The following is a 12,302-nucleotide window of genomic DNA, read 5'->3' on the forward strand; positions in this document are numbered from 1 at the left end:
TGAGGCGTTACAAGAATACAAAGCAAACTTTTCTTACTGGAAAACATTCTCTCCAGTGATTCTGAACTTTCATACCATAATTTGGTAATAACTCACAACAGTTTATGAGAATGTAAAAAGTGATTATGGCGATTTTAATTGGTAAAAAATGTGATGATACTAAGAATAATAATAGAAGTTGGTCACATACCAAACCACCAAACCGCTTTTATTGCACTTTTTTTCCCCAAAGGACTCAGTCTCTGTAAGTAATTGCCTTTGTTGCATGTATATGTTTTTTTGATAGTCATGTTTGATTTTTGAAACATTTTTTGAGCCTGATCAAGGACACTTGAAATCATTCCTCTAGTACTTGTAGAAAAAAAAAACATAAATAGAATTAGAACAACAGCGGTGGCTTTCTGTGTTCTCAAACTGTTCATATTTTGGATTCTTCAGCAGTTCTCAGAGTTGATAATAACATTGACTTCTCCTCTGTCTTCCCTTTAGTTACTGCTGGAACATCTTGAGTGCCTGGTGTCCAGACACGAGCGGTCACTTCGTATGACTGTGGTCAAGAGGCAGGCTCAGTCTCCTTCAGGGGTCTCCAGTGAGGTCGAAGTTCTTAAAGCACTCAAATCCTTGTTTGAACACCATAAAGCCCTAGATGAGAAGGTAAGGTTGTCAGAGTTTATACATTAAATGTGTAACTGTTGGCTTTTGTTTCAGTTTTACCAAATTTAATGTGTCTGACTTTAATGTGTTGTTTTGATTTGGTTGTATGTCCCTTCTCTGTTGTATTATTATTAATTACTTGTGTGTTTTATATTATTAATTGGAGACAAATAAATGTATTTTTGTTTATTCTGGATCAGTCACTCGTTATTTACATTTAAAATTATTTTTTGGTTTTCAAAGATGCACAAGTAATTAGTGCATTTGTTACTTTTGAGTCACCTATACGTATTTTTTGTTCCCCAAAACATTATTTTTATTTTACATGTTAAAAATATTTGTAATAACTCATTAGTTGTGCTTTGCTGGATTCAGATTTGGCTCCGCCCCTAATTATTATGTTATAGTATATTATAATGTATATGGATAGATGAAACATTTAAGACCAGATGATACTAACATTGCTTTTTTTTTCCTTTTATGTGATTTCATGCTATCATTTTCTAGTTTTTAGCCTTTACATGTCCCACTCAGTGTTTCTCCTCACATCCCGCTGATTTATGACCTTAGCCTCCCGTGTAATATCAGCACTCCCCCTGTAATCCATTCATCCTCCCCCCTGAAAGCCATCATTTATAACACATGTCCAACGTCCACATTGTTTAAGGTAATAAAAGCTCAGGCAAATGGGGTCCCGTGTTGGAACAAGCGTGGACACCGAGGATCAGCCTCCTCTGAGATCTGGTGCACAATCACAATGTATTGCAAGTAATTGTTCCATCACAGCCATGATGAACCTAAAAGAGACAAAGGAAGAAGTGTAGAAGGGGAATCTCCTCTCTGCAAATGGTGCTTTTAAAGCAGTTAGAGCCATATAATGCTACTTTGAAGCCCCAGCAAAGTGGTGTTGTAAGGCTAAGGGAGGAAAAGAGGATAGCACCTTCTGATGTGTTAACCCTTGCTTTCTTGGACTGGGATTTTAACAGCAGTGAGAGAGGAAGCTAATGATTGCATTTTTCAGCTTGGCTCTTTTAAGATCAGTCCATCTCAGTGGAATTAAGTGCAGTGAAGGTTTATAACGGTGTCCATCACAAAGGATCTACAGACAGATCGTGATTCATGTTTTGTGATTTTCAGGTAAGAGAAAGACTACGAGTGTCACTGGAGAGGGTGTCTGCCTTGGAGGAGGAGCTCACAGCAGCCAATCAGGAGGTAATAACCACCACACTCACCAGTAACTACATTAACTGCTTGCTAATGCAGATGTCTTATAGGCAACCAAATGCATTTAGGCATATGGAAGAAATGTGATGAAAGTGACTTTGAATGTGGCAGATGGGCCAGTCTGAGTATTTCAACTGCAGATCTACAAGAACTTTCACACACAACAGTCTCAAGGGTTTACCTCTCTGGGCAGAAATGCCAGAGGTCAGAGGAGAATGGCTAGACTAAAAAGTCGACAGTAACTCTCGTAACCTTATGTTGAAACTTAAAGCAGAAGACCACAGGGGTTCCAATGCAGTGCTAACAAGCTGTGACTAATGGCCACGGTGTAGAATAATGAATATTGTGATATATTTAAACACACTTTTTGTTGTTTGTGTTGTCAGATAATGCATCATCAGTGATTATGGATTAAAACAAGAATGAATGGGCTGAAATTTCTGGAACCTCAGACAATGGTTTGTTGGTTGTTTTCATACCAATGCATAGTGTCTGACTTGAGGTAGATTATTAGCTTTCTTCATCAAAGGAACACTGAGTAGCATATAGACGAAGGGGACCAAGAAAAATTATATTCTTTAATAAGGAATTAAAGACTTTAGCTGTTTTATTAATCCTTTGCATAAAAGACATCAGGAAAAGCAAGCAATTCTAATTTGGAAAACAAATACTATTGTTTCATTGAAGCCATTCCCATCAGACAAATGTATGTCTGTACTGCTTTTTAAGGATTCTGCAAACATGCTCAGTAAACATAATTTTGAAAATGCAGAGTTAATGTGATGAACAAGCATTGTTATTTATTCCAATTGCAATTTTTTTACTCAACCCATCCAAGCTTTAAGCATCTAAAGCTAAACAACTAGTTAATGTTAAAGTAAAAACAGAGTAAAAGCTTCAAAGCACAAAGTTTCCACATGGGAAATTGTGACTTAATTAATTTTATAGCTCTTGAATTCTTCTGCATCTTAAAAATTTGTATCACTGCTGGTGTATGAAGGCACAGACGCTGACAAACAATCTGTGCAATGCCAGCAGTGAAGAGAAATATTTCACACTTTGAGATTGGAATGTGCTGAAATAACAGAAAATATATGCTGTTCATATATTAAACATGGAGATACTATTTATATATACATGCAGTATCTCAAGACTTGGGTTGAGTAATACATTCCGAACAAACATAACATATATACAGGAACATATACTGCTTGTTTACATGGATGCAAACCTAATACATACTGTGATGTGTCCTGAAATGCTTCCTGAGATGTATCCTGAATTATGTATCTGCTCTGAAACCCAGAAACATTTACAGTACCTCGACAGGCTTCACTCTACCTCATCTTTACAAGGAAAATAGATTGATATAATATTATGCTCATCAGTGGCTGGAGCGAAGCACTGACAGTACATTGGCCACTGTTTCCTTGGTGGCCTTTCCTTCTTAACCTCCTAGTTCGGGCTAGAGTAGCGCTTGCACTGCAGATGGTCCTGTTCCAGCTGAGGAAAAACCCTCAGGCTGCCACTTCACAGCCTGTCAGACATGCCAGCCTGACACTCGGGCCTGGAGTAAAAGTCACTAAAGGGAGGAGAAGAAGAAAAAGAAGGGAGTGAAAAGCAATAGGGGGAATGGTTGGGAGGCGTGTGGAGTGGGTGGAAGGACAGACAGAGATCTAGTGTGAGAGGAGACAGAGGGGGTAAGGATGCAAAAAAAGGCATAGAGAGGCAGAAGACACAAATAGAAATGGCAGGTGGGATGCAGAGGCAGATCGTGTGTGGAGGTATGTGTATTAATGAGAGTGCAGGGCTGCACTTGGTCAGAGCACCTCTGAAAGAAACTGAAGGACAGAAAGAGTGAAGCTGTAATGATATGTTTTGATGGAGAGTAAAGTCGCTCGGGGTCAAAACCCAAGATTTGATAGTGTGCGATCTACCAGACAAGGAGAGAATTGTAGAAAAGATTGAAAACTTAAAAAAGTAAACCTAAAGGCCAGCGGTACCTAAATTCTTCTCTTTTTCTCTTTGACAGTTTTTCCTGAAGCACCTTGAAATATTTCTCACATCGCACTTCGAAGCTTATAAAGACCATACAGTATTTCCGTGAGGCTGTCCGTCTCTAATGGTTAACACAACACTTGTCAGAGCTGCGGACAGATGAGTGATTAGACCTTGAGGTGATGGAGGGTGGAGGTGGCGGTGGAGGGGATGGTTAAACCGGCTTTGCCGAATAAAAATGTCCACACTTGAGAGGCTCCAGGGAGGCAGGCGGATCCATGAGCGCGCAAACTGGTAATTGATTTGAGATGGAGGTCTGTTATGAGTCCCATTTCCCTCCAGGAATTTAGACAATGTGTCCATGCTTGAAGAAATCAGCAGCCTTTAACCTCATGCAGTCACAGGTGCTTAAGTGGGCCCACACTGATTGCTGCTAGTGATTGCAGTTCTATCTGTGGAGCGTTTTGGTATCTGTCTAAGGATGAATTGTTGCTTACCAATTATTTGATGTTAATCAACACTGACATATTTTTAAGACACTGTTAAATTCCCAGAGGTAGCTCAATAGCTAATTTGAACCTATCACAACCATAAAAGATCAAGGCAGATAAAATAATGTGTATCAAATATTATTTTATGCAGTCATGCCAGATTCTTAGCAACTCAACCTTAGTTACATGTGGTGATTGACCATTTGTACCATTTGACTAATGAGCTATTTTATGGTCATGTGAGGTCTGTTCCTTCATCATTGTTGAGGGAACAGGGAACATTATTTGGCAAATTGTGCAAATGATGGCCACCCCTCCCTGAGCCTGGTTCTGCCGGAGGTTTCTTCCTGTTAAAAGGGAGTTTTTCCTTCCCACTGTCGCCAAAGTGCTTGCTCATAGGGGGTCATTTGATTGTTGGGGTTTTCTCTGTATATATTATTGTAGGGTCTACCTTACAATATAAAGCGCCTTGAGGCGACTGTTATTGTGATTTGGCGCTGTATAAATAAAATTGAATTGAATTGAAAGAAATTGATTTGATTTCAAGTGTTGCATTTTTTTGTCTTTTTGCTGGAGCTCCCAATAGGAGGTCCAAAAGAATGTTAATGCAAGTGAAAGAGGCCGTCACAATAACCTTTGTTGATTTTGGCCACTCATAATCTGGTATATTCTTAATAAGTGGAAATCGCTTGGCTAGCTCTGCAACACCAACACTTTTATGAATGTAATGGACAGTTTACATCAAGGTCTAAATAACAGGTTGCACTCAAGAACAACAAGCCAGCTTAGACAACAAAATTAATTGATCAGAAGTATACCACATCATCTGTAGATGATGTAGAACATGGTAGAGATAATGTTGTGATGTGGGCATGTATGATAGTGGAACTACCACTACTGTTTATAGGTGATGTGACTGCTGATAGAAGTATGGATTCTGAAGTGTACAGGGTTATACTCTCTCTGCTAATATTCGACCAGATGCTGCAAAACTGATTAGACAGCACTTCATAATGCAAATGGATAATGGCCTGAAGCATACTGGAAAAGCAACCCAAGAGTTTCTTAAGGCAAAGAAATGGGATAATTTTCAATAGCCAATAGAGTCATTTGAACCAGCTTTAATGGTGCAGCAATTTAAAGCAGCTTTAATGGTGTGCTAATATAAGATTTGACAACTGGATGTATAGAAAGGTGACATCTGACCCATGAGCTGATGTGGGCTAGCACTGAGGTCCTTACAGGCTGAGCTTGATCTAAACCAGCACTATGCTCAGTAGGAGAAATACTCTGTTCACGGTTTTTCAAATAAAAGCTGGCAGAAAAGTTTGAGAATGGCAACAGCAGTACATTTTTTCTTGCTTTTGCAAAAAAAAAAAAAAATGCCCTAATTCTTTTGGGATTTTGTAAAAGAAAGAAAACTAATACAAGAAATGAAATCTCCTTTGACCTAAAACATTTGATAAACATGTTTTATGTGTGGTCATGCATTTTTCCCCAGGTGTGTGATTGATTCTATTTTAAGCGCATTGCACCAAACTTGCTTTTCCCCAGATCTCACCTTGACGTCATCAATCTTTTATACTCTAAGAGCAACCTCTGACACCCGTGGACACACACACACTCACACATAGCCATTCTTATTTCACTCCTTCCCATTTTCCTCCAACTTCTACTTCATCAGACATTCCTGTCAACACACAGCCCAGAAGTGCTAAAGGAAGATAAGGAAATTGTGATGCTGCGTTGTAAAAGAAGCTCCACTCGTTGTCCTTGTGTCCCTCGTCACCCTTTTCATTTTGCATCTGGCAAACTTCTCTCTGTCTTCTTTCATTTCAGCGATGGAGATGCATCAGTAGCGCCCCATTCATCAATTGTGCCTTTATGTCATGGGTGGCGTTGGTGTTTGATCTCTGAGATGGAGAAATTACAGACAATCTCAAAATAATGGTACTGGAACATACGGAGGCATAATTATGCCCTCATTAAAAATAATGAACAGAAGATGCTTTGTAGACAGAGTGCAGCAGAAAAGAAGAAGCCAAGCTGCTGCTGGCAAAGTTGAGTGTGAAGGAAACCCTGTCTGTTGAAGGTGGGAGATAATCTTCTGTTCTTACCTGCAAATTTAAAGAGGTCCCGACATTAACTACGACTTGTGTCCAGGTGTCAATGAGGGCAGGTTGGGATCCGAGTTTAAACCGGATCATGTCAAAGTCACTTGAGATCATTGTTTGTTTTATCGACAGCAGTCTCATTGATTGTCCTCGGGCTCCTCTTCCTGTTCCGATCACAATAAATGTCTGTTGCAGAAAGAGAGAGAAAAAGCATCACAATTTGTTTTCAACGGCGACGATCACTCAGCATTTCCATTCTCAAACTGTAATTATTTATTAGAATGATTACTAATGGTAGTTGGATCGTCATAAATGATGGCGCTGGCTGCTTGGAAATCCTGATCGAATCATCCATAAAGAGAAGGACAAAAAGGAACATGCATGATTTGAGAGTCCTGCATGGTTCAGAGATTAAAGCTTTTCTGAAGCTTCCGAGTACTCATAGAGGAGAACCAGCATGATGCAGCTTTAATCACATCACGCTATCAGCATGCTTCATGTACTGTAGTAATTGTTGGGGGGTTTTTTTTGTTGGGAGCTGCTCCTTTTTTGTTCGTGTGGGGAATAACTGTAAAAATATTTTAGTGCTAGAGTTGTTTTTCTGGTGGTTATTTACTTTTTAGGGGAGGTTTCAGAGATTAGGTCCAGTGGACAGTGGTGTAACTTTGACTGTTTCTGTCTGCAAAAATAAACAGAACACACTGTACCAAGCTTATTGTTGAAATAAAAGCAGACAGTCTTTTCACATTTTGAACAAATCTCCAGGTTGGCCAAGTTCATTTTGAACAGGAACGCAATGGCACACAGTAAATATCATCACCAGTGCTATTTTAACATCCCTCACAGTTTGTAGACTGACTTTGTGGCTTTTCTTAGTTTTCCATTGCAAAGAGGTGCATTAAGGATCTGCCCTGTTTCAGTTGTACTTTCAGAGCCAGGACTGCGTGTATTTGGCTTGTATTTCTTACTCTGTTTTGACTTTGTTTTCTCAGGGGAATCATTTATTCATACATTTCTTAAAGCTGCACTGTGTTTACTTTAGTGCAGCTGGCCTATGTTCGACCTCAATAAAAGATTGATGCATTTGCAACAGGTTATTTTCGTATTCACCTTAGTGCTAGTGTAGGATACACAGAGAAAGTCTTAGAAGAAGTTACGCATTTTGCTAGTTAATCTTTAATGGCCTACCTGGGACGAATGAATGGCCGTTCTCCATAAGCATTAGGCTCTGGAAAGAAGTACTTCAACAAGTACTCCGAACTCTTTGCTTCAAAATTCTCACACAGATATTAGTAGGCAGCAGGTACACTGTCAACCTTTCTCTCTCTTGAAGTGAGTGATAATCATATCTTGTCAGTCAAAGCCAAACCACAATGTTATTGTTGCCAGACACCCCTGTGACAGGGTTACAGCTTCAGGACAGTTTCTGATGGTGGGGAAATAAAGCACTTGGTTTGCAAAACTCAATAATCACAAGGTTTCCATGAATGCTCATATGTTGGTTAAAGTAATGTTCCAAAATTCCTATGCAGTGTGATATACTGTAATTTACTAGCGTTGCATAAGAGGGGGAAAATGATTAGTTAACCGAGGATTGCAATTATGTGTGGTTGTGGTTTTATCCTCATCGTGTGTGCAAACAAGAGGCTCATTCAAGAGGCTTCGCTAAAAGCTACAAGTTCTAAAGCCACACTGAGGAAGATGCCAGCCTTAAAATTCAGTTTAGTTTTTTCGTCTGACATAAACTGTGTTTCTGTGTGCAGGCAAGTGTGTGTGGGTTGTTGTTTTTTTTTAAACTTCTAACCCCATATTTTTGTGTCCCACAGATTGTGGCCTTACGGGAACAGAATGCTCACATCCAGAGAAAAGTGGCATCAGGTGAGGGAGGAGAGGACATTTTGGAGGGCAGTGAAGCTCAACAGAAGGTCCATGGCAAGGTGAGCTCCCTGGATTTAAATATGAGAGGAAAAAATGCTCAAAATTATGTGTGGATCTATAATAACTACTCTACACTTTAATATTCTGTACATTATGGCAATATTTCCGGTTGTTGTTTTTGATGAAGATATAGTTTATTCTAAAAATGTACATAGTATTATGTATGTATATATTAAATATACTTACTGTGGCAGTCATACAGTAACTCTGATGTTTTCCATTTCAAAATAAAAGCACTAGCAATCAGTATTTTGTCTACAACCCTGCTGTGGTGGCATTACACAAATAATTCCTGTACATTTAGTTCCCCCGGCTGTATTGGCATTTTGACTTTAAAGTATTGCAGCGACTATCAAATGGTTTTGATCATACATTTATTTACCTCTGCAGGCATTCTGAAGGTAACCAGTTAGGTGAAAACTCCTGCTGTGATCTCACCCCCTGCCATTATGCAGGAGCACACATGGACATCCATAGCTGAATACAAATTTCCTTCTGATTATTATTTTAACAGCAGTGGTGTAGGTGCATGCACATTTACTAGATTACGCTGATGCCTTTTTATGTCAGAAGCACGAGAGCCCAAAATGATGCACCTCAAAGGCAAAAGCAGATGCAGGATTTTTATTCATTTATTTATTTATTTATTATTTTTTTATACATGCAGACAGCAGCAGAGGATACCTGGGTAGATCAATGGAGATGTTATTACTTGGCTGGTCTGCTGGGGAACGAGGGTTTGGGGGATGGGAGGTGGTGGGGGATTGGGAGTAAAGAGATGAAGAGCGCGTGAGTTTGAGGGATGTGATAATGAGGAGACAGCCATCATGTGCTCTGTTTTGTGTAGATAAAAGAAGAGAGTATGAACGTGTGTTGTTTGGCACATTTGTTTTGTGATACGGTGAAGAAAGAACACTAACCTTGCAGTAATGGTCAGGGTTAGTTATTCAGCATCACTGCAGTCAGAGTGACTGACAGAGATGTAGAAGCAACTGCCAGGAAGGGGAGAATGGCAGCTGTTATATGCAGAACACACAAACCTGCCCACCGGATTTTATATATATATATATACTTACTGTGGCAGTCATACAGTAACCTATCCAGGTGTTCACTGGTGGTCATTGACAGGTGGAAAGAGGTCAGTAGGAGGGGAGGAAGTCAGAGTGAACACAGAGGGGAAATAGACAAATGCTTGTTAGGTGCATGTTAACCCATTCAGCTCTTAGCATGGCCCTGGACCTGCCTGATAACCAGCTAATGGTGTTTGACCGAGAGTACCATTTATTTACCTTTTACATTTTTAATAGTGACCATCCAGCAATGGAGTAGTCTGACATTACTTTAATTGCCTATCAGTTCTCAAACAATGCAATGATTGATGCACTTGTGGCATTTTGTTTTCCATAATTAATGTCATTAAAGAAAAATGTCAATTAGAAATATGGGGAATTCCTGTTGTTGGAATATTGGAACCAGTGTTTGGGAAAGTGTTTTCCAACCAGAGGGTTACTGTCACGCTATGTTTTTGTAATGTTTTGTTGACAATTCAAACTGGATATAAACTGTGTGTGTGTGCTTTATAGATCCTTTTTAATAACTCTTTTGCTTTTATTTGTGCTTATCTTGGGTTTTAGTTACACAAAGCTGCCTGCAGCAGTACGTTAAAACCATCAGTTTACTGATACTCTTGTTTTCCAGTAATTTATATTGTTGCCATCTAAAACCTCTCAACTCTTGTTTGTGCTTTTTTGTAAAGCTATTCCAGGATTGGAAAAATGTGTGTGGGGGGGGGTTTAAAACCGGTTTACACTATGCGACTTGACCATCTGGTCTGACCTCCTCTATATATTTCCCATCTCGGTTTGTCACTCCATCAGTTTTGGCGCCACTGATTTACAGACCACCTCTTCTGTAACTGAAGGGACAGATCTGTCTTTTAGCTTTTATGTCTTAGGTTTTATCTAATTTCTTAATGACGTGACTTTCGAATGCTGCTTATCTGCTGTTGACGGTGTTTTAGCCCTGTCACTTTAAGCTAATAGCTTTTTGAGAATCACCTTGTTGGTACAAAAATATTTTGTCTGACAAACTGCATCATCTTTTGGATTTTTTTGTATATTCAACTAAAGAAATAGGAACAAATGATGTGTTTTTGCAACAGGCTGCTAGTACTAAAGTGCCTAGATGCAGTTAAAATGTGGTTATTTGCTAAGTTGTCTGTTATGTGTAGTTCATCTGTTTTGTAAGGTGATATTTTATGTTTGGATAATTCATAAGTCAGCGTTAAGTGGCCTAATAAACAAAAACATTCCTCTTAGTGAAAAAGCATCTTATGTTCAAAGAAAAAACTTAAGACTTTAAGAAAGCCTGGAGAACTGTTGCTCAAGGCCATTTTGAAAAAATTCTAAAAACATTGGTTCTCAGAAGCAAAATATAAAGAATTGACGGGCATCTCAAGACTATCTGTCCATCTATCCATGCAGGCATGAATGGGAGCAATTGTTTCATAGCCAAACTTAACAATTTTAAAGGTCATTAAAAGTTAAAAACCAATACACCCCTTTGAAATGTTGGGTAACTCTTATTAATATTGTCCCTTTAAACTTTCCTGGTCCTAAACGGTGCAAATCTGTGAAACAAGCCCATCGATGGAAACCCCATATGAAGAGGGACAGCTGAGCCATTTGGCAATAAAGAAGATATAAAATTCTTTTATGAGCATGGCCCACTGCTGGCATGCTCGTATTAAAATCACTGGTGTGATTTAGTGGATCCTGTTCCTTGCTCAAGTGAATCATTGATCACAGGCAGCAGACAGAGAGGCCCAATTAGGTTTGTCCTCACAGATGGATGGCCAAGGATGGGCAGCTGTGCCTCGCAATACAGCGGGAAGACAGAGGAGGATGGAGAATGAAGAGATCAGTTTCCCTCAATCCTCTCATTCACCTTACTGTAACTCAATTGAGCATAAAAGCAAGATTTGTTTTTTAAACTATGCATGTTTGTTATTTAGCACCGATAATAAGGTTGTTTTCCTCTGTTGTTCTTGCCCCTAAACCCTTTTGTAAGCTGAATCTCTGCGGTATCCTCCTCATTAATCTACCTCATGCAGAGACCAGGAGAGCTGTACGGAGTGGAAACCTTGCAAATCTAATCAGATTACTTATGCAAGTGTCAAAACAATTTCTCCAGCAGAGTCTGGTGTGATTCAGTCTTTGTGACCATCCAGAATCAAAGCAGGGGAAGAACCAAAGCCGTGAGCTCCTGAACTTGAATTTATTAGAATGCAAATGTATGTAATTCTCAAAAGCAGACATGGTATCTGAAGTGGAAGCATGGCTGATTTCTCAGGGCTCACTTGAATACACCACAGGAAGTCGGGGCATGACAGGAAATCAGAAAATTGCTTTGCACCATTGTTCATTTTTAGTCTCGATAGTGTGTTTATTTTCCTGCATTCAAAGCTCAAACTTCTATTTTTGATTTAGGTACTGGTTTTTACTAGGTTAACACTTGAAAAAAGAAAGAAAATATAATCACTTGTTATCGTGATTATTGTGGGGCGAGTGTGCATTCTGAATGGACTTACAAGACACGTGTCAGGATTCAGGATATAATTTAACATCCAAAAGATTTATTTTAACTGCAAGGGAAAAGTTCTAGTTAGAGTGTTAACTTAAAACAAAGAAATACATTTTTTACTTTGATTAGCCACAACATTAACAACCAATTTCCAAATCCTGTACTAACCCTCACTTGTCAGTGGTCTTATTACTACTTTATTATTACCTTATTACCTATATACCACAAGCCTCACTTAATTTGTGAGTTTTAAAAGATTCATTCTTCTAAAAACCTCTTATTCTTTTTAAAGTACAATAAA

The 12,302-nt window shown here is 39.0% G+C and overlaps 1 protein-coding gene across 9 annotated transcripts in view; it reads left to right on the plus strand.

Annotated features, from left to right (window-relative positions):
- ppfia2 (PTPRF interacting protein alpha 2) overlaps nt 1–12,302 on the plus strand; it is a 177,671-nt gene that overhangs the window by 129,382 nt on the left and 35,987 nt on the right. For all 9 annotated transcript variants that reach the window (XR_001225025.3, XM_025899444.1, XM_025899445.1 and 6 more), the window contains 3 exons: nt 490–654; nt 1,792–1,866; nt 8,308–8,418. Coding sequence is in view for 8 of the 9 variants with exons in the window: in XM_025899444.1 (XP_025755229.1) it covers nt 490–654; nt 1,792–1,866; nt 8,308–8,418 (351 nt within the window). In the remaining variant the exon portion in view is untranslated. The remainder of the gene's footprint in view (nt 1–489; nt 655–1,791; nt 1,867–8,307; nt 8,419–12,302) is intronic.

Source organism: Oreochromis niloticus, linkage group LG17 (assembly GCF_001858045.2).
Source record: "Oreochromis niloticus isolate F11D_XX linkage group LG17, O_niloticus_UMD_NMBU, whole genome shotgun sequence".
Classification (NCBI taxonomy): domain Eukaryota; kingdom Metazoa; phylum Chordata; class Actinopteri; order Cichliformes; family Cichlidae; genus Oreochromis; species Oreochromis niloticus.